Below are 23,410 nucleotides of genomic sequence, written 5' to 3' on the forward strand. Positions count from 1 at the left end.
TTTTTTATCTTTCTACTTTAGATAAATTATATATATTACTTGCTATTTACCATATATACCTATTTATAATTGAAAATGTCAGATTTGTAGATCAGTTCACAAAAGTTTACAAATTCATTTTTTCATTACCTTTATAAATTCATAGCCAGCATTTTCATAACAATCTGTGTACTGTATAAACTGTAACACCTTAAGATATGCAATAGTTATAAAGAAACGTTGTCAAATTCAAGAACTTTTACAATAAGTATAATCAATAGAATATTTATTAGGATATTTAGCCGATTCAATAATGTTTAATCGACTAATTTTCTTACAATAACACTGAACAACAGGAATGGAAAATAGAAATTAAAACTAAATTATAACAAAATTATTAAATACATTTAAAAGTACATACTAAATTAACTTATAGTTAGATTATAGACATACTTTGAACTAAAATACAGAAAGAAGACTAGTCTAGACTAGACCATAGACTAGCCCATAGACTAGACTATAGACTAGACTATAGACTAGACTATAGACTAGACTATAGACTAGACTATAGACTAGACTATAGACTAGCCCATAGACTAGACGACTAGACTATAGACTAGACTAGACTATAGACTAGACTATAGACTAGACTATAGACTAGACTATAGACTAGACTATAGACTAGACTATAGACTAGACTATAGACAAGACTATAGACTAGACTATAGACTAGACTATAGACTAGACTATAGACTAGACTATAGACTAGACTATAGACTAGACTATAGACTAGACTAGTCTACAGTCTAGTCTATAGTCTCTACTAGACTAGACTGTATACTATGTGTGGAACTCACAACACATATTGTTCCCATAATTTTTATATTGCTTTTTAAGCAAAACATTTAAATATTATTTAAAAATTTTTTTAAATCAAAGTTCATCTTTTTTACAAATACATATACATACATAATTTTTATGCCTTTTCATTGTAAACATTCGAAGTTTACTGATAAAGACTCACCGACTCCCGCCACTTTGTATTCGTATCATCGTCTAATAATAAAAACAAAGAAATAATTTCTTTTTTTATAAAAATATAATTTGGCACATTATAATTTTTATTTTGTTTTGTGTGTTTTTTTTTTGTTTAATATTTACAGATTTTTTCTTAAATTAATGAAATAAAAAACATAGTTTTTTATATTAACACTTAATATTATAAAAACATAGATTAAATAATCTTAAACCTAGGTAGGACTTGATAGTGAATAAATAGAATATTTTTTTGATTATAAAATAATAAAAAAACAATTTAAATTCTTATATACAAAATAAAAAAATTAAATAAGGCACAGAATGAAAAATGAATCCATGCAAAAACAGGTAGCTATTTAGCTGTCATTTGTGTCATTTGCTCATAACATTTGAAGGGGTAAATTCATTATCTTACATGGCGGCAACACGTTGCTTGAGTTGTTCCAATTCATTGTAGATTTCGGCGGGTAAATCGGCACCAATTTGGGACTCGTAGTATTTGCGGATATCTTCAACTTCTTGAGTCCAGAAGTCCTTGGGCAATGAGAAGAGTTCTTTCATGTCAATATCACCAAGACCTTCAACATTCAATTGACCTTCGGCGGGGATTTGACCGATGGGGGAGTCAACATAGCATTGCTCACCATTGCAACGGCGCAAAACCCATTCGAGGACACGGGAGTTATCACCGTATCCGGGCCACATGAATTTGCCATTGGCACCCTTGCGGAACCAGTTGACGTGGAAGATTTTGGGTACATTACCACGGGATTCCATGCTCAACCAGTGCTTGACGTAGTGGCCAAAGTTGTAGCCAAAGAATGGACGCATCGCGAAGGGATCGTGCATGATCACTTTGCCTTTGTGTTCAGCAGCAGCGGTGGATTCACTGCGCTATAGACTAGACTATAGACTAGACTATAGACTAGACTATAGACTAGACTATAGACTAGACTATAGACTAGACTATAGACTAGACTATAGACTAGACTATAGACTAGACTATAGACTAGACTATAGACTAGACTATAGACTAGACTATAGACTAGACTATAGACTAGACTATAGACTAGACTATAGACTAGACTATAGACTAGACTATAGACTAGACTATAGACTAGACTATAGACTAGACTATAGACTAAACTATAGACTAGACTATAGACTAGACTATAGACTAGACTATAGACTAGACTATAGACTAGACTATATACTAGACTATAGACTAGACTATAGACTAGACTATAGACTAGACTATAGACTAGACTATAGACTAGACTATAGACTAGACTATAGACTAGACTATAGACTAGACTATAGACTAGACTATAGACTAGACTATAGACTAGACTATAGACTAGACTATAGACTAGACTATAGACTAGACTATAGACTAGACTATAGACTAGACTATAGACTAGACTATAGACTAGACTATAGACTAGACTATAGACTAGACTATAGACTAGACTATAGACTAGACTATAGACTAGACTATAGACTAGACTATAGACTAGACTATAGACTAGACTATAGACTAGACTATAGACTAGACTATAGACTAGACTATAGACTAGACTATAGACTAGAGTATAGACTAGACTATAGACTAGACTTTAGACTAGACTTTAGACTAGACTATAGACTATACTATAGACTAGACTATAGACAAGACTATAGACTAGACTATAGACTAGACTATAGACTAGACTTTTTAGACTAGACTATAGACTAGACTATAGACTAGACTATAGACTAGACTATAGACTAGACTATAGACTAGACTATAGACTAGACTATAGACTAGACTATAGACTAGACTATAGACTAGACTATAGACTAGACTATAGACTAGACTATAGACTAAACTATAGACTAGACTATAGACTAGACTATAGACTAGACTATAGACTAGACTATAGACTAGACTATAGACTAGACTATAGACTAGACTATAGACTAGTCTATAGTCTAGTCTATAGTCTAGTCTATAGTCTTGTCTATAGTCTAGTCTATAGCCTAGTCTATAGACAAGACTATAGACTAGACTATAGACTAGACTATAGACTAGACTATATACTATAGACTAGACTATATACTATAGACTAGACTAGACTATAGACTAGACTATAGACTAGACTATAGATATAGTCTAGTCTATAGTCTTGTCTATAGCCTAGTCTATAGACAAGACTATAGACTAGACTATATACTATAGACTAGACTATAGACTAGACTATATACTATAGACTAGACTTTAGACTAGACTATAGACTAGACTTTAGACTAGACTATAAACTAGACTATAGACTAGACTATAGTCTAGACTATAGACTAGACTATAGACTAGACTATAGACTAGACTATAGACTATAGGCTTTAGACTAGACTATAGACTAGACTATAGACTAGACTATAGACTAGACTATAGACTAGACTATAGACTAGACTATAGACTAGACTATAGACTAGACTATAGACTAGACTATTGACTAGACTATAGACTAGACTATAGACTATAGTCTAGACTATAGACTAGACTATAGACTAGAGTATAGACTTTAGACTAAACTATAGACTAGACTATAGACTAGACTATAGACTAGACTATAGACTAGACTATAGACTAGACTATAGACTAGACTATAGACTAGACTATAGACTAGACTATAGACTAGACTATAGACTAGACTATAGACTAGACTATAGACTAGACTATAGACTAGACTATAGACTAGACTATAGACTAGACTATAGACTAGACTATAGACTAGACTATAGACTAGACTATAGACTAGGCTATAGACTAGACTATAGACTAGACTATAGACTAGACTATAGACTAGACTATAGACTAGACTATAGACTAGACTATAAGACTAGACTATAGACTAGACTATAGACTAGACTATAGACTAGACTATAGACTAGACTATAGACTAGACTATAGACTAGACTATAGACTAGACTATAGACTAGACTATAGACTAGACTATAGACTAGACTATAGACTAGACTATAGACTAGACTATAGACTAGACTATAGACTAGACTATAGACTAGACTATAGACTGAGATAGACTATAGACTAGACTATAGACTAGACTATAGACTAGACTATAGACTAGACTATAGACTAGACTATAGACTAGACTATAGACTAGACTATAGACTAGACTATAGACTAGACTATAGACTAGACTATAGACTAGACTATAGACTAGACTATAGACTAGACTATAGACTAGACTATAGACTAGACTATAGACTAGACTATAGACTAGACTATAGACTAGACTATAGACTAGACTATAGACTAGACTATAGACTAGACTAGTCTACAGTCTAGTCTATAGTCTCTACTAGACTAGACTGTATACTATGTGTGGAACTCACAACACATATTGTTCCCATAATTTTTATATTGCTTTTTAAGCAAAACATTTAAATATTATTTAAAAATTTTTTTAAATCAAAGTTCATCTTTTTTACAAATACATATACATACATAATTTTTATGCCTTTTCATTGTAAACATTCGAAGTTTACTGATAAAGACTCACCGACTCCCGCCACTTTGTATTCGTATCATCGTCTAATAATAAAAACAAAGAAATAATTTCTTTTTTTATAAAAATATAATTTGGCACATTATAATTTTTATTTTGTTTTGTGTGTTTTTTTTTTGTTTAATATTTACAGATTTTTTCTTAAATTAATGAAATAAAAAACATAGTTTTTTATATTAACACTTAATATTATAAAAACATAGATTAAATAATCTTAAACCTAGGTAAGGACTTGATAGTGAATAAATAGAATATTTTTTTGATTATAAAATAATAAAAAAACAATTTAAATTCTTATATACAAAATAAAAAAATTAAATAAGGCACAGAATGAAAAATGAATCCATGCAAAAACAGGTAGCTATTTAGCTGTCATTTGTGTCATTTGCTCATAACATTTGAAGGGGTAAATTCATTATCTTACATGGCGGCAACACGTTGCTTGAGTTGTTCCAATTCATTGTAGATTTCGGCGGGTAAATCGGCACCAATTTGGGACTCGTAGTATTTGCGGATATCTTCAACTTCTTGAGTCCAGAAGTCCTTGGGCAATGAGAAGAGTTCTTTCATGTCAATATCACCAAGACCTTCAACATTCAATTGACCTTCGGCGGGGATTTGACCGATGGGGGAGTCAACATAGCATTGCTCACCATTGCAACGGCGCAAAACCCATTCGAGGACACGGGAGTTATCACCGTATCCGGGCCACATGAATTTGCCATTGGCACCCTTGCGGAACCAGTTGACGTGGAAGATTTTGGGTACATTACCACGGGATTCCATGCTCAACCAGTGCTTGACGTAGTGGCCAAAGTTGTAGCCAAAGAATGGACGCATCGCGAAGGGATCGTGCATGATCACTTTGCCTTTGTGTTCAGCAGCAGCGGTGGATTCACTGCGCACGGCGGAGCCGATGAAGACACCATGAGTCCAGTTGCGGGCTTCATAGATGAGTGGGACACCAGCAGGGCGACGACCACCGAAGAGCATGGCTGGACTATAGTCTAGACTATAGACTATAGACTAGACTATAGACTAGACTATAGACTAGACTATAGACTAGACTATAGACTAGACTATAGACTAGACTATAGACTAGACTATAGACTAGACTATAGACTAGACTATAGACTAGACTATAGACTAGACTATAGACTAGACTATAGACTAGACTATAGACTAGACTATAGACTAGACTATAGACTAGACTATAGACTAGACTATAGACTAGACTATAGACTAAACTATAGACTAGACTATAGACTAGACTATAGACTAGACTATAGACTAGACTATAGACTAGACTATAGACTAGACTATAGACTAGACTATAGACTAGACTATAGACTAGACTATAGACTAGACTATAGACTAGACTATAGACTAGACTATAGACTAGACTATAGACTAGACTATAGACTAGACTATAGACTAGACTATAGACTAGACTATAGACTAGACTATAGACTAGACTATAGACTAGACTATAGACTAGACTATAGACTAGACTATAGACTAGACTATAGACTAGACTATAGACTAGACTATAGACTAGACTATAGACTAGACTATAGACTAGACTATAGACTAGACTATAGACTAGACTATAGACTAGACTATAGACTAGACTATAGACTAGACTATAGACTAGGACTATAGACTAGACTATAGACTAGACTATAGACTAGACTATAGACTAGACTATAGACTAGACTATAGACTAGACTATAGACTAGACTATAGACTAGACTATAGACTAGAGTATAGACTAGACTATAGACTAGACTTTAGACTAGACTTTAGACTAGACTATAGACTATACTATAGACTAGACTATAGACAAGACTATAGACTAGACTATAGACTAGACTATAGACTAGACTTTAGACTAGACTATAGACTAGACTATAGACTAGACTATAGACTAGACTATAGACTAGACTATAGACTAGACTATAGACTAGACTATAGACTAGACTATAGACTAGACTATAGACTAGACTATAGACTAGACTATAGACTAGACTATAGACTAAACTATAGACTAGACTATAGACTAGACTATAGACTAGACTATAGACTAGACTATAGACTAGACTATAGACTAGACTATAGACTAGACTATAGACTAGACTATAGACTAGACTATAGACTAGTCTATAGTCTAGTCTATAGTCTAGTCTATAGTCTTGTCTATAGTCTAGTCTATAGCCTAGTCTATAGACAAGACTATAGACTAGACTATAGACTAGACTATAGACTAGACTATATACTATAGACTAGACTAGACTATAGATATAGACTAGACTATATATATAGTCTAGTCTATAGTCTTGTCTATAGCCTAGTCTATAGACAAGACTATAGACTAGACTATATACTATAGACTAGACTATAGACTAGACTATATACTATAGACTAGACTTTAGACTAGACTATAGACTAGACTTTAGACTAGACTATAAACTAGACTATAGACTAGACTATAGTCCTAGACTATAGACTAGACTATAGACTAGACTATAGACTAGACTATAGACTTAGGCTTTAGACTAGACTATAGACTAGACTATAGACTAGACTATAGACTAGACTATAGACTAGACTATAGACTAGACTATAGACTAGACTATAGACTAGACTATAGACTAGACTATTGACAGACTATAGACTAGACTATAGACTATAGTCTAGACTATAGACTAGACTATAGACTAGAGTATAGACTTTAGACTAAACTATATAGACTAGACTAGACTATAGACTAGACTATAGACTAGACTATAGACTAGACTATAGACTAGACTATAGACTAGACTATAGACTAGACTATAGACTAGACTATAGACTAGACTATAGACTAGACTATAGACTAGACTATAGACTAGACTATAGACTAGACTATAGACTAGACTATAGACTAGACTATAGACTAGGCTATAGACTAGTAGACTATAACTAGACTATAGACTAACTATAGACTAGACTATAGACTAGACTATAGACTAGACTATAGACTAGACTATAGACTAGACTATAGACTAGACTATAGACTAGACTATAGACTAGACTATAGACTAGACTATAGACTAGACTATAGACTAGACTATAGACTAGACTATAGACTAGACTATAGACTAGACTATAGACTAGACTATAGACTAGACTATAGACTAGACTATAGACTAGACTATAGACTAGACTATAGACTAGACTATAGACTAGACTATAGACTAGACTATAGACTAGACTATAGACTAGACTATAGACTAGACTATAGACTAGACTATAGACTAGACTATAGACTAGACTATAGACTAGACTATAGACTAGACTATAGACTAGACTATAGACTAGACTATAGACTAGACTAGACTATAGACTAGACTATAGACTAGACTATAGACTAGACTATAGACTAGACTATAGACTAGACTATAGACTAGACTAGTCTACAGTCTAGTCTATAGTCTCTACTAGACTAGACTGTATACTATGTGTGGAACTCACAACACATATTGTTCCCATAATTTTTATATTGCTTTTTAAGCAAAACATTTAAATATTATTTAAAAATTTTTTTAAATCAAAGTTCATCTTTTTTACAAATACATATACATACATAATTTTTATGCCTTTTCATTGTAAACATTCGAAGTTTACTGATAAAGACTCACCGACTCCCGCCACTTTGTATTCGTATCATCGTCTAATAATAAAAACAAAGAAATAATTTCTTTTTTTTATAAAAAATATAATTTGGCACATTATAATTTTATTTTGTTTTGTGTGTTTTTTTTTTGTTTAATATTTACAGATTTTTTCTTAAATTAATGAAATAAAAAACATAGTTTTTTATATTAACACTTAATATTATAAAAACATAGATTAAATAATCTTAAACCTAGGTAGGACTTGATAGTGAATAAATAGAATATTTTTTTGATTATAAAATAATAAAAAACAATTTAAATTCTTATATACAAAATAAAAAAAATAAAATAAGGCACAGAATGAAAAATGAATCCATGCAAAAACAGGTAGCTATTTAGCTGTCATTTGTGTCATTTGCTCATAACATTTGAAGGGGTAAATTCATTATCTTACATGGCGGCAACACGTTGCTTGAGTTGTTCCAATTCATTGTAGATTTCGGCGGGTAAATCGGCACCAATTTGGACTCGTAGTATTTGCGGATATCTTCAACTTCTTGAGTCCAGAAGTCCTTGGGCAATGAGAAGAGTTCTTTCATGTCAAATCACCAAGACCTTCAAACAATTGACCTTCGGCGGGGATTTGACCGATGGGGGAGTCAACATAGCATTGCTCACCATTGCAACGGCGCAAAACCCATTCGAGGACACGGGAGTTATCACCGTATCCGGGCCACATGAATTTGCCATTGGCACCCTTGCGGAACCAGTTGACGTGGAAGATTTTGGGTACATTACCACGGGATTCCATGCTCAACCAGTGCTTGACGTAGTGGCCAAAGTTGTAGCCAAAGAATGGACGCATCGCGAAGGGATCGTGCATGATCACTTTGCCTTTGTGTTCAGCAGCAGCGGTGGATTCACTGCGCATGGCGGAGCCGATGAAGACACCATGAGTCCAGTTGCGGGCTTCATAGATGAGTGGGACACCAGCAGGGCGACGACCACCGAAGAGCATGGCACTGATGGGAACACCAGCGGGATCTTCCCAGGCAGCATCAATGATGGGACATTGGCTAGCAGGAGTACAGAAACGGGAGTTAGGGTGAGCAGCAGGTTTGCCAGATTCCTTGGTCCAGGGGTTGCCCAACCAATCGGTAATTTGTACACCAGGAGCCAAGCTGCTTTCCATACCTTCCCAGTAGACACCACCATCGGAGGTGTAGGCTACATTGGTGAAGATGGTGTTCTTGAAGACGGTGTTCATGGCAATGGGGTTGGTTTCCATGGAAGTACCGGGGGCAACGCCGAAGAAACCGTTTTCGGGATTAATGGCACGCAAAGTACCATCTTTGTCGAATTTCATCCAGGCAATATCATCACCAACACATTCGACCTTGTATTCCTTAAGAGTTGGGTTCAACATGGCAAGATTTGTCTTACCGCAGGCAGAGGGGAAGGCAGCAGTGATGTATTTCTTTACACCCTTGGGATCGGTGATGCCCAAGATCAACATGTGTTCGGCCAACCAGCCTTCGCGCTTGGCAATGGTGCTGCCAATACGGAGAGCAAAGCACTTCTTGCCCAACAAAGAGTTACCACCATAGCCGGAGCCATAGGAAACAATCAAGTTGTCAGCGGGTTTGTGCAAGATGATGGTGCGTTCAGGATCGCAAGGCCATGAGGGGCGTTCAATGACACCGTTGGCGGGAGTACCGACTGAGTGAAGGGCACGAACGAATTCTTCATTCTTTTGCAATTCATCCAAGACAGCAGCACCCATGCGAGTCATAATGCGCATAGAAGCAACAACATAGGCAGAATCGGTGATTTCAATACCGATCTTGGAGAGGGGAGAACCAACAGGACCCATGCTGAAGGGAACCACATACATGGTACGGCCCTTCATGCAGCCAGGGAAACGTTCTTGGATGGCCTTGTCCATATCTTCCTTGGAAATCCAGTTGCCCAAAGTTCCCTTGACACCATCTTGGGGGGTGGGGATAGCTTCCTCTTTGTGTTCGGTGCAAATGAAAGTCTTGGATTCAACACGGGCAACATCAGCGGGATTGGTGCGAGCCAAGTAACAGTTTTCATACTTGGGCAATGGAATAATGGTACCAGCTTCAGTCATAACCTTGATAAGCATTTTGTTTTCCATTTCCGAACCATCGCAGATATGGATTTGATCGGGTTGGCAAAGAGCTACAGATTCTTCAACGAAGGCTCTGACACCGGGGGTAAGTCTGTTGGCTGAGCCATAGGAGACATTGGTGCCACGGATGTGGTTGTAGAGACCGCAGTTGTCTTGTTTGGCCTTGTTTTGCATGGGCAAAGCACCATTGGTACTGCAATTGAAAGAAAACGATTTTTTAGAAAATTGATCACTCGCTATAGTTATGAAATACATATGTTGTCATAGGTCCAGCTAAGAAAGAACTTTTGACATTTTGTTTTTTTTTTTAAACACTTTTATTTTCTTTGAAACACTTTAAAAACTAAAAATTCTTTCTTTTACCGGACGGACACATTTATTAAATACTTACACTGGTTTATTTTGTTCGATGAGTTCAGGCATTTTGTTTGATTTAGTAATTTACAAAAAAGTTTTGAGAAGAAACACTTAATATAATTTGTATGTGTAGACTTGTTTTAATGATAGATAATTTAATGTAACACACTGTACACGATCACAATTGGAAATATCACAATTTTTCTTTTTTTTAGTTTTAATTATTTGGCTTTAAAATGTTTTTGTGGTTTTTCAAAATTTCATATGTTCTTCCAAAGTTTTTTGTCAAATATCAATTTTGTTTTTAGATCACTGACAATTTCACTTGATCTTTCCATTTACTCAGACCTCGAGTAACTGATGCCACGCTCTGTATTGTGAGCGCTTTTATACCCAGACCCATGCGAATGTCGGTTGGAAGGCAGGCAGGCGACGCACAGTAAAATCCACAAAAAGCAATAATAACAAAACGGTGTTTTTTCAGTAGTTTGTATTAGTATGTGTTTGTGTAAGTGTGTGTTTGGACTAGAGGCAGCTAGAACTCGTCAGTGTAGTTCGGTTTGTTATTGTTGCGTTATCTTTTTACTATATCAAAGATCGACGTCGGCTGTGTGTGAGTGACTCGGTAAGTTTTCTTTTAGTATGAGTGTGTAGTCAAGTGAGTTTTGTTATTGTTTTGATTTACGCTCTATAAAATTGTGTATCTGTGTGAACATGTGTATAAGGAATATGGTATAGAGGGTCAAACTTCGTCTGCTGATTGGCTGTTTTATGGAGGCTCGTCAGTTTGTTTTGGCCGTTAAGTGTTTTTTCTTTCTCTCTGCTCTTATCGGAGCAACAAAGTAGATTTTCATGTTGGAGTATTGGTAACCGACAAACTCACATATAGACCCATTTTCTTTTTCACAGAATTTTATTATTGTTGTTTTAGTTGCTGCTACATATGTATATATATTTCTTTATTGTTTTTATTAATTTGTTTTTCTTTCTTTTTTGTTTTATTTTTATCATTTGATAATTTTGCGTGTATGGCAACAAGTTGAATTTCTTATTTTTATTTGATAAAAATAATAACAAAAATATAGAAAAGTTTTGTACTATAAAAAAAATAATAATAATTTCGTGAGAAATTATTTTAATCTGATTTGGTTGTTAGTAAGTACTTCACCTTAACATTATCTGAAACAAAGTTATCAAAAGTTCTTAAATTCTTATAAATCGTATGATTATTTAGCTATTTGTGTAAACAAATTTTTATTGATTTGAACTAGAAAAATGTTTAAAAAATTTTAATAATATTTTTCTATGCAATATTTACTAAAAAGATACATTAGATTCATTTTAAATTTTCATGCGCCTTAATTTTGTTTTAATTTTAGGAAGTAGGACTTTGAACTCTAAATTTGTTGTTTACTTTAAATATTTTCGGAAAAAAGAGGCATGTTAAAAATCAACTAATACTACTTCAAAATATTTTTAATGTATATATGTACATGTATTGCATTGTTGTTTATATGTATGTCACAAATTTATTATCAAAACAAAAAAACCAAAAATAAAATATTATTATTTTCTTTTATTTCAGTTTGAAAATAATTTTTCAAGAAGTAAAAGCACATACCGCCAAGCAATATAATAAATACACTTTTTAAGTTATAAATTAATTGAGATTATCAATATTTAAAAATTTCCATTATTCAATTATAGATTTTTTAAAATTGATTGTTCAAATAACTGCATGCAAAAAACTGGACTTAAAAAACAATTTAATTGGTCATTCTATTATACATATGTGAAGGTATACAAATTTTATATTCTTTAATGTCTTAACTTAAATTTTTAATATTATCCAACTTTAAGTGTTTAAAAAAATTATACTTTTACTGCCTGTTCCTCTATATGCGAACAAACATTTTTTTCTCATTTTATATTGCAAACAATAACAATTTTTCAATATAAAACTAAAAAATACATGTTCCTTCACATTTCATTTAAAAATTAAAGTTTTAACATAATTTAAAGTTCCTTATTCATAATAATTTATTTATGTTTTAACAATTTAAAAATTTTGTTGTTTTTAATCTCTAATAAAATATTATGAATAAGTTCCAGTTTGTTAGTTTAATATTTATTCACGATTTTATCAACAGACAGACGGACAGATTTATCGCTATAAATTAATAAGTCCACTTTCAATTTAAAAAATCCTTGAGATGTTTACAAATTCATAAAAAACATTAAAAGAAACAAAATGTTTTAAACAAAAACATTAAAAAAATGTATTGAGATTTAATGGATGTGATCAGGTTGGCAGAGAGCTACAGATTCTTCAATGAAGGCTCTGATACCAGGGGTAAGTCTGTTGGCAGAGCCATAGAAGACGGATGTGGTTGTAGAGACCGCGGTTGCATGATCAAAGCATTATTAGTAATGCAATTGAAAAAAAACGATTTTTTTAGAAATATGTTGACATAGGTCGAGCTAAGAAAGAACTTTTTTTTAATTTAGTTTTCTAGACACTTTTATTTTCTTTAAAACTCTTTGAAAACTAAAAATTCTTTCTTTTACCTGACGGACATATTCGTTAAATACTTACATTGGTTTAGTTTGTTTGATGAGTTCAGGCCTTTTGTTTGATTTAGTAATTTACGAAATAGTTTAGAGAAGAAACACTTAATATAAGCTGTATGTGAAGACTTGTTTTAATGATAGATAATTTATTTATTTATTTATTTATTTATTTATTTATTTATTTATTTATTTATTTATTTATTTATTTATTTATTTATTTAATTTATTTCCAAAATAAACCTTGGCCATAATCATAATAATTTAATGTAACACACTGTACACGATCAGAATTGGAAATATCACAATTAAATAAATTTATCGTTTTGAAGTTAAACTCTCTCATCATATTCCCCTGTTGAAACCCAGAAGATCACTTAGATCTCACTACTTATCCAAGTTCTTCATATAATTTTCTTTGGAGCTAGTTTTGTCCGTGACTCTTTATTCATGCATAATTACTGCTTTTAGATTAGCATCTTCTCACAAGCTACAATAGACAATTAAGTGTCTTTGGATACCCTTAAATCTATCACACTGTGCCAAGTTGGGTTGTAAGAGTCTAGAAATTTTTCGAGAATCAATTAGTTTTCTCTACTGTCAAGTTCCAGATTATTGTCTGGGTTTTTTAACACATTGTATTTATGTATGCTTCAAGCCACAAGAGCTCTTCTACAGCCCACAGAATGTACTAAATATCATTTCAAAGCCATGAGTGCTGGGGGACCAAGGACGAACACTAATGGAAAATTTTGAAATCAGTCTACAATTAGTTCTAGATCTCATTGCAAAAAGTCCTTTGATTTAGCTTTTCTTGGACCAGCACTCTAAGTATGACTGAACACCATGAGTAGTTCAGTTAAATATGTCGTGAAAGTGGGCGATAAAGGGATTATTATCATTTTGACGGTTTCGATTAAGCGTGTTTTTTTTTTTTTTTTTTTGATTGTCAAAGTATTGCGAAGCTAATTCCTATTGAAGAATTGACAAAAATTCCTAATGAGAGATCACTTAGATATGACTATGCTATTAGTTCCCGTGATGTGGCTTAAGCTTAGGTTTTTACATCAAATCTTAGAAAATACACCTAGGCCGCTACAACAGACCCGATCTTTTTGTTCCTTTTAGATTTTATATATGTTACAATATTTTAAATCGTATCAGAATCCAAGAATTAGGATCATTTTGAAATCTTCCCATATTTCAGTGCGTAGAATTGATGTTTTTGAACTAGACGGATAAATATTACTAAACGGAAAAAATTTGTCTTCACCCTTAATATCCTTAAGATCATATCAAAACATCTTTTTCTTAGTTTCCAGATGGGAACTATAAAAAAATATAACAAGTCTTTTCAGCTAAAAATTAACTTCCAATAAGTGATAAAAACACAAAGTAAAAAATGTATCTTCAGCATTGGAAAATATAATTATTTTAGTTTCTTCGGAAGTCGTTAAACATCACTTCCATGGAAATTTAATAAATTTACTTAGTACTACTTTTAAAGTGGTGATAAATGTAATTCTTTTGGAAGTACTTCGTTTTATTTTTGCTTGGTTAGTAACAATTTTGAACTATTTTAAATCTTGACCATTAACTGCTTAATTGACAACGATTTTTGATGACTTTCAGAAGTACTTGCACTTTGATCCTCTAATAAGCTTTCTAATTTATAAATGTATAAAAGTACATTCATAACAAACATTTTTTTCTATGTTACCGTTTTTTATCAAGCAAATTTGATTGATTTCTCAAAAAATATTGTAAGTGTTTATTAATCTGTCAATATTATTATATTTTTACTCATATGTATTTATGTATACCTAGATAACAGAGAGCGTGTGACCCAGGTAGTGATTAATACATACAGGACAGACAAAAGTTTTATAACATTGCATGGAATTTTCCATATTTCTGCATCTTAGAAAATATTAGGTACATACAAATAAATATATTCGTATAAGAATATAAAACCAACTATATTATAATTTTTTTAAGATAATCTTCCCAAAAAGATAATATCTAATTTATATTATTTTCTTGATTAATTATGACGTATTTAGTATGTGGAGAACTCAATATTTGTTAAGATGTGTGGGAAACAAACATTTATTTGATTAAATCTAATTGAAGTGTAGAAATAAAAACAATTTTATTAACAATAAACATTTCCTTAAAATTTAATACAAAGAAATATTTTCCTGTTTAGAACAAGACAAAAATATATAGGAAACACACTTGTAAATTAAAAAAAAAAAATATATATATATATATATATATATATATATATATATATATATATATATATATATATATATTATAATATATATATATATATATATATATATATATATATATATATATATATATATATATATATATATTATATATATATATATATATATATATATATATATATATATATATATATATATATATATATTATATATATATATATATATATATATATATATATATAAACAAATAAACTCATAATAGTTAATTGAAAAACGTCAACTAAAAATAAAATTAGTCAATTAAAATGCTTTTGTTTAAAACATTATACCAATTTTCCAGACAAAAAAACTTAGATAATTAAGACTTTAGTAAATTTATAATTAATCTGTTAATATATAAATGGCTTAATTTTTGAATTCTTTATATATTAATATTACCCTATTAAAATTGTTCGACCTTTTCTTTAGTAATATGGATATAAGTACCATGAAGGCTCATAAACTGTCACACATATTGTAGAAAGTACAAAAAAGAATCTATAACCCAACATGTGTTTGTTAAGAATGTCGTGGGTCTATATTCAACGTGTGGGTTTTTAATAAAAAACAAGTATGAATGTATAGTCGGGCGTAGCCAACTATATAATACCCTACACCTGTCAGTATGTATGTTAAAAATGGGGATTATTTAAAAAATAAAGCATTTGGTTTGTTTTTTTTTAACTTTATTTCGGAGTATTTTTACTTTTATTTTGGCAAAAAAAGATTTTTTTTACAAGAGGGTTCAAAGGGGAGTAGGGCAAAATATGGCCATATCCTTAAAAATGTTGGTAGGGGGAGTTAAGTCTTCTTCAATAATATTTATGCAGAATTTAAAAGTGTTAATAGTGTTTGTAAGTGAATTTTTACCTTTAAGTCATTTTCTGAAGGGGAGTTTGTATGGCCGATCATTACAAAAATCGGTAGTGTCATTTAAAGTTCTATAAAACTAAGTTTTGTCGACTTTTGTTAACATAATAGATCATTTAAATTAATTATAAGCCAAAAGGCCCTATTTGGGGGGTACGGTTGTATGGGGGCTAGTCGAAATAATGGCCCGATTTTAACCATTTTAAATAGCCTTCGTCCCTGGGCCAAAAGAAGCGTGTGTGCCAAATTTCATCTAATTATCTTCAAAATTGCGGCCTGTACCTAGCGCAAAAGTTTACATGGACAGCCAGCCGGACAGACGGACGGACGGACATAGCTTAATCCACTCAGAAAATGATTCTAAGCCGATTGGTATACTTTAAGGTGGGTATTGGACGAATATTTTTCTATGTTACAAACATCAGCACAAACCTCCCCTCTAAAGTGGTGTAGGGTATAAAAAATAAAACTGCTTATTATTATGAAATGTTTTTATATTATCCATGTGGTATAATAATATAAAGGATTAAGCAACGCTTAATCCGAATACCCATCATATCGTGTCCTTAAATTTGAAAAAACGCCATTTTGGGCTCTTTTTTAAGACGTTATAACAACGCTAAGACAACATGTTGTAATTCATATAAAACTAATTTTATAACCATTAAAATTAACATTATTCTTCTTTGCAATATCTACACCTAAAGCTTTAAAACTCATGGCTTTTAGTATATTCACAAAAAATAATATACACCTGCCAGACGATGTTCCAATTTACTTAAAATCACTTTTTGGTTCGACTGAGCGATGTCTGTTCATACGTCAACTTCAAAACATGATATCTCAACAACTACGGCAGATATAAAAGCTTACAGAATAGACTTTCAGATGATATATAATATTTTATGCATAAAGGTGTAGAGCAGTTATAACGTCTCAAAAAAAGGCAAAAAATAGGTATATTTCAATCTTTAGGACACGATATCTCAAATCAATGTTTTGCCGCTTATTACAATAAAAATTATAACTATTGTTAAAGCCGTGATACACGGTTGTCAGATCTTACAACGTTGTCAGTAAAATGTTTAGAAAATGCCTAATAATCGTCTGAACCTGCAATTTTTCTTTTGCAACGTTATCAGAAAAAGCATTATCGAAAATATTTCAAGACAAAATTTGTAAGTTGACGGTATTATTAGACATGTTCTGAGCATTTAACTACTAACATTGTAAGATCTAAACATAGCATTAGCTAATAACTTATTATAAATTCTGTGACAAGATAACCTTATCTTTTGAGGCAAAAAAAAAAACGAAACAAGTTATCCCTACTCTGTTCTAAAGTATTACAGAAGATCATTATGCATCAAAAGAAATAAATTGTAGTAGACAAGGACAAACTTCTGAACAACATTAATAGTTTAAGAGATGTTAGCATCTGAAAATTTCAGGTTTTTGGCTTAACATAGTCTGGTAAAATTCTCGATTGAAATATCCTTTTTTTTATTTATAAACAACTTATAGAACGTTTATAAAAACCATACATTTAAAAGTAAATTGTTCAAAACACTTACATATAATTTTGATAACTTTATTTAATTTTTCAAAAAAAAACACCTGTTTTTAAAAACAACTCAGTCCACTTAACTATTTAGCTATAATTTAGTTATTAATTTTATTGATTGCCTATAACAACTGGTAATTTTTGATTTTAATCATATTATCGTATAAGAACGTTTATTTGTTAGTGTTCGCTTGTTATAAAAAAAAAGAAAACAAAATAATAAAAATATAGTTTTTTATCAATTTCGATTCTTCTGATCATATGATTATACAGTTTTGGACACAAACTATAATATATAGAATATCTACATATATATAAAATTTATTTTGTCAACCTAATGACATATCTATCATATGTAAATATGTATATATTTAAATACATACATATAAGACATAAAAAAATATTTCAAGAACTTTAGATGATTCCAAATACGAATGAAACGAATTCCATTTGATCACAAGATATATACTGCATAAATTGTCAAGTTGCCAAATAAATAAAAAGTATGAAAACTCATTTATACACACTTCAATGAAAGCACATGTTTGTGTTTTTGTATCTATGTACACGGAAAATATAACAAAAAAAAAAAAAACAAAACATAAACATTTTAAGTCACATGGAAACTCGTCATAAGACCGCTTCTTCCACCTTTAATGAGGAAAAACAAATAATTTTTACATTTCTAGTTATTTCGTCTTCCATTTTATTGTATTCAAACTCTGAAATCACTTTTAAATGTCCTCTTTTTTTTGTAGCGCGTGTGTTGGAAATTTTCGCTTGAAAGCAAAATCCAATGATCAAAATGAACAAAGAGATAAACAAAAGAAAAACAAATGTAATATATTTTTACCACAATTATAAATTTATTATTATCGCCAATTCCAAAGTATACAAGAAGAAAGTGCAGTTATAAACAAAAGTGAAATAAATTCAATGAATATGTTTTTGTGCTTATCGATCACTTCAGTTAAGTAAGTTAGTAATTGGCGGTGCTTGGTGACAAAAAAAAATATGTTTTCATTAAAATTTGTGTCAATTTTATAATATTCTGTTCTATTAGCGACTCATTTCTGGAACATATTACTTGATCTTCCATTTAATGTAATATTGTGGAAAAGCTTACCAGTCGGACGGACATTGCTAAATCATCTTAATTTCTCACAAGTACTGTAGGTTGGGATAGTTCGAACAAATGCATGTAGGCCACTATCGGGTCTGTTGCGTGCTTAATTTTGAGAAAAATGAAAAAATAAGAACAGTCGGTTCTATTGGAAACAGGCTGCATATATCAAATCCGAAGAAATACAACTAGGCTCCTATCGGGCCTATTGTCAGCTGGTTTTTATGTAAAATATTTGTTAATAAAAACAAAAATATTATATAGTGATCACTGATGACCTGCCCATTTCGAGGGGATTCCTAGTTCTGCTCTCGGTAGGGTCACACCTTAAGATACTTATGGTTCTAAAAATAGTTTGATTATTCCAAGAGGACTTATGTGATTCTCTCAACCATATTATTAATTCAGCCCTCGTTTTGTCGAAAGATTTTGCGTTTGTCAGGATAACTACCTCAAACTTACTTCCCTTTAAAATTAGTACTCTTTCATGGCAGACTACTTCAACCTGGTACCCATATGATATAAACCGCACCTCTGGGAGATCTTTTGGTTAATCTATAGTCGAGTCTACAGCCTATAGTCTAGTTTAGCCTATAGTCTAGTCTAGCCTATAGTTTAGTCTAGCCTATAGTGTAGTCTAGCCTCTAGTCTAATTCTATAGTCTAATTCTATACCCCCCGGGGGCATGTTACCTTGGCGAAGACCTCCGCCTTGGTGTTATTGCAATCCCGGGGTATAAAGAGGGCCCAATACCTCCAGTCTGACCGGGACTGAAAAATTGGTTGTTTCAGTCTACCGCTTGGCTTAGTCCTTGCATAGATTGCCAGAGGTCTGACCAGAGCACCGCATAATCTGGTACTACGGGTGGCCAGTTGCCCGCAGGACTATGTCCTGGCTGGTCAGTTGGGAAGAGTATAAGTGGCGGTTAAAAGACTGATGCATGATAATAGTCAATATTTCGGGATAAAAGTTCGGTGCTGTTGCCGAAAATCAACAGATACCCCACAGAGGAGTGACTGTGGGACTAAGCGTTGGAAATGGGTTGGTGTCAATTGTATATGATACAGAATGAATGTAGAGGTATGCGGGCCTTACCCCACCCGTATACCTAAATGAGTGTGTCGTATGTTCTTCTCTATGAATGTGTTGGATAAATGAAATGTGTGCTGGGTTGAATGATGATGGATGAAAGGTATCATATACAAGTGATACCAATTAATTTTCCTTCCTTGTCCAGATATGTTCAGAGTTTACTCTGTTCATATCAGACTTGCCACAGCGTGTCACTGTGAGTAAGAACGATGTCTACGGCTTATTGATGGATCGTGCTTCGGTCCACCGGTTACGTCTCTAGGTGCTGTTGCCGAATCAACAGAGCCATAGTAGTGTGGTTGTCTTACAACGTGACTACTTTGGCAAGAGATTAGATAGCTCGAGTACCCCAGCAAAGTACTTGCGCATGGTACCGGTCATAGCCAATGTGCAAAAATTGCCACCTGAGTCTTCATTGAAGACAAAGGGGCGATGGTAGACCGTTCTCAAGTCTACCCTGTGGATGAAAAAGACCACCGTTAAAACTATCGACAGTCAGTCTAATTCTATAGTCTGGGCTATAGTCTAATTCAATAGTCTAGCATATATTATAATTCTATAGTCTAGTCTATAGTCTAGTCTATAGTCTAGTCTATAGTCTAGTCTATAGTCTAGTCTATAGTCTAGGCTATAGTCTAGTCTATAGTCTAGTCTATAGTCTAGTCTATAGTCTAGTCTATAGTCTAGTCTATAGTCTAGTCTATAGTCTAGTCTATAGTCTAGTCTATAGTCTAGTCTATAGTCTAGTCTATAGTCTAGTCTATATTGTAATCTTCAGTCTATTCTTTAGTCTAATCTATAGCCTAGTCTATAGTCTACTCTATAGTATAGTCTATAGTCTAGTCTCATAAGGATAAGAACCGTAAAGTAAATTTAGTCTAAAATCAATAAACGATTTATAATATACCTACCGATATAAATCGTTTTTCCAGGATTTTAAATCCCCTATGAAATTTTGAACCTATTTTAATCATTCGCAACCGAGTTAAACCCCTGTGGATAAAGAGACTTGTGACAAAATTTTTATTCGCGTGGGTTGTGTCGGAAATTTTCTGATATCTGTGATATTAGAATATTGATTTCTACTTGCTGCATAGGGTTAGACAGACAGCGAACTGAATAACAAACTTAATATGTACAAATACCCTTCTCACGAAGCTGATGATTATTATATGTAGTTCTTCTATAGATTTCATAATCTATAAAAATAAACATTTTATATTTTTCAAATATTTCCATTAACGACTGTAATAATTAAAATAACTGTTTAGATTTTAAATTTTTGTTAAGAAACATACTTGTTTAGCCAGTAGTAAAATCCTGCTAAAAAAAAGCCAGTAACAAATTAAAACCAAGAATACATTTTTAAATAATTTATTTATTTATAAACATATTTTTAACAAATCGAGCTTATCTTGAAAGTTTGCTGATTTTAATATTTTTTAACCATTTGATCCATAGAATTTACGTCAATTCAGAATTGTTTTGTTTTTATATATTTTATACTATAAATATTCATGATCAGTCGGAGATTTGTTTTTAGAAAAAGCTTTACCCTACAATAGGCGGATAGCGAATAGATTTTATTTAAAATTAATTTTATTCATTAAATTTACTATTTTTCTTTGTATAGGGTTTCCATAATTCGCCTTTCTTTAATAATTAAAAAGCTAAATAAATTTCATCATACAAATTTTGTTTTTAAAAATAGACACTTGTTGTTAAAATTAATTTGCATTATTGACTAGTAGGCTGACATATTATAAAACGAGCACGATCGATCCTACACTCTCTGGGGGGCAAAATATTATACATAAACTATATAGTATTTGAAGAAAAAAAATATCGCTGAAATGAAAACAACAATATTTTCTTTATTTTCCATCCAGAAACAAAATATATAAAGAAAAAAATACAGCCCGAGACCGCTTAACAACAATAATACAAAATGTTATTAATAAATTTATTAAAGTGATAAGAACAAAAACTTTTTTGTTTTATTTTCGTCAACATCTACAAAATTTAAAAAAGTTTGTTGCTTAAAAAAGAGGTGTGTTCATTTTATTTCAATGTTAATGCGATCTTATCATAAAATTAGAAATTTATGATTATTTATGTTCAAATTTAACGCACACTTAATGTGGGTGTGTGTGTGTGTATGTGTAACTATAAAGATATTTAACGTGTTACTTTGATACAATGGGCCAAGGGGCTCGTTAATGCCCTTTATAGAATGTTCTAGTTTTTACTTTTTTGATAATAACAAGTTAGTTATTAAGTTAAGAAGGTAAGATTCTGTAATTAGCACTCGTGTAGAACAGGGAAATCAGCGCAAAATATTAAATGTAATATTATTCTGAATGAGGCCATTTACTTCAGTTGATCAAACTTGTTTCAATTTTACAAAGATATGAATTATAAAGATATTTTATGAGTGAACGAACCTCTGCACCAAGGACAAAAGATATTTCTGTAAAAATTTTGAAATTATATTTAAATATAGCTCTCTGCTTCCAAAATATTATCTAAATGATGAAATATTTTCAACAGTTTATTAACATTTTTGTTATAAACTAAATAGGCATATTTTGTTTAATATCTTTTGAAAAAAATCTCTGCCAAATTTGTATACGTAAAAGTGAAATTTTTGCGAATCACCCCACATTTTAACACAAATAAATAATTACGCATACACATGTGCAGAACATATGTTGTTTTTCCCGAATGACAAAAATAAATAAAATCAGAAAAAATAATACAAATTAATATTCTAAATCCAGAATCACATGCATTAGCTAAAACGTAAACAACAACATTGACCAAAAATACTTAATTAGTAAATATAAACAAAATTAAAAATCATAAATACTACTATTTAATTTCTTTGTTGACATTTAATATAATATAATAACCCAGCAAAAACTTAGGTAGTGATTTGCAATTGTAACCACTTATCATCAATATACTTTTTAATGACTTCTATATATTGCTTGGAGTAAACAAAATAGCGTCTTATTAATAAATAGTGGTTGCAGGGCCATGATTGGACATGTGGACTCTATACGTAAATTGATAGATAAATAGATAGATAGATAGATAGATAGATAGATAGATAGATAGATAGATAGATAGATAGATAGATAGATAGATAGATAGATAGATA

At 31.8% G+C, this 23,410-nt stretch overlaps 1 protein-coding gene across 3 annotated transcripts; it reads right to left on the reverse strand.

Moving 5' to 3' along the window:
- Window positions 1–1,087: 1,087 nt before the first annotated feature.
- Window positions 1,088–11,121, reverse strand: LOC111677470 (phosphoenolpyruvate carboxykinase [GTP]-like). Of its 3 annotated transcripts, none has more exons than XM_046953768.1 (3): window positions 10,789–11,121; window positions 9,132–10,590; window positions 1,088–1,872 (listed from the first exon to the last, which is right to left on the reverse strand). In XM_046953768.1, the coding sequence occupies exons 1-3, from the start codon at window positions 10,818–10,820 to the stop codon at window positions 1,429–1,431; spliced, it is 1,935 nt and encodes a 644-aa protein (XP_046809724.1). In that variant the 5' UTR covers window positions 10,821–11,121; the 3' UTR covers window positions 1,088–1,428. The 3 variants fall into 3 exon arrangements, with proteins under 3 accessions (XP_046809724.1, XP_046809723.1, XP_046809725.1); XM_046953767.1 differs by having other exon boundaries at window positions 1,088–1,801; window positions 9,061–10,590; window positions 10,789–11,120; XM_046953769.1 differs by lacking the exon at window positions 1,088–1,872 and adding an exon at window positions 4,665–5,191 and having other exon boundaries at window positions 8,873–10,590.
- Window positions 11,122–23,410: the final 12,289 nt, after the last annotated feature.

This window comes from Lucilia cuprina, chromosome 6 (genome assembly GCF_022045245.1).
Source record: "Lucilia cuprina isolate Lc7/37 chromosome 6, ASM2204524v1, whole genome shotgun sequence".
NCBI lineage: Eukaryota > Metazoa > Arthropoda > Insecta > Diptera > Calliphoridae > Lucilia > Lucilia cuprina.

Bases quoted from the DNA above. Each gene is read 5' to 3' on its own strand.
- LOC111677470 (XM_046953768.1), bottom strand. From the start codon at position 10,820: ATGCCTGAACTCATCGAACAAAATAAACCAGT. The intron at 10,591-10,788 runs GTAAGTATTTAA...TTTCAATTGCAG, and splicing joins ATCGAACAAAATAAACCAGT to TACCAATGGTGCTTTGCCCA. The intron at 1,873-9,131 runs GTGATCATGCAC...CACAAAGGCAAA, and splicing joins CTGCTGAACACAAAGGCAAA to GTGATCATGCACGATCCCTT.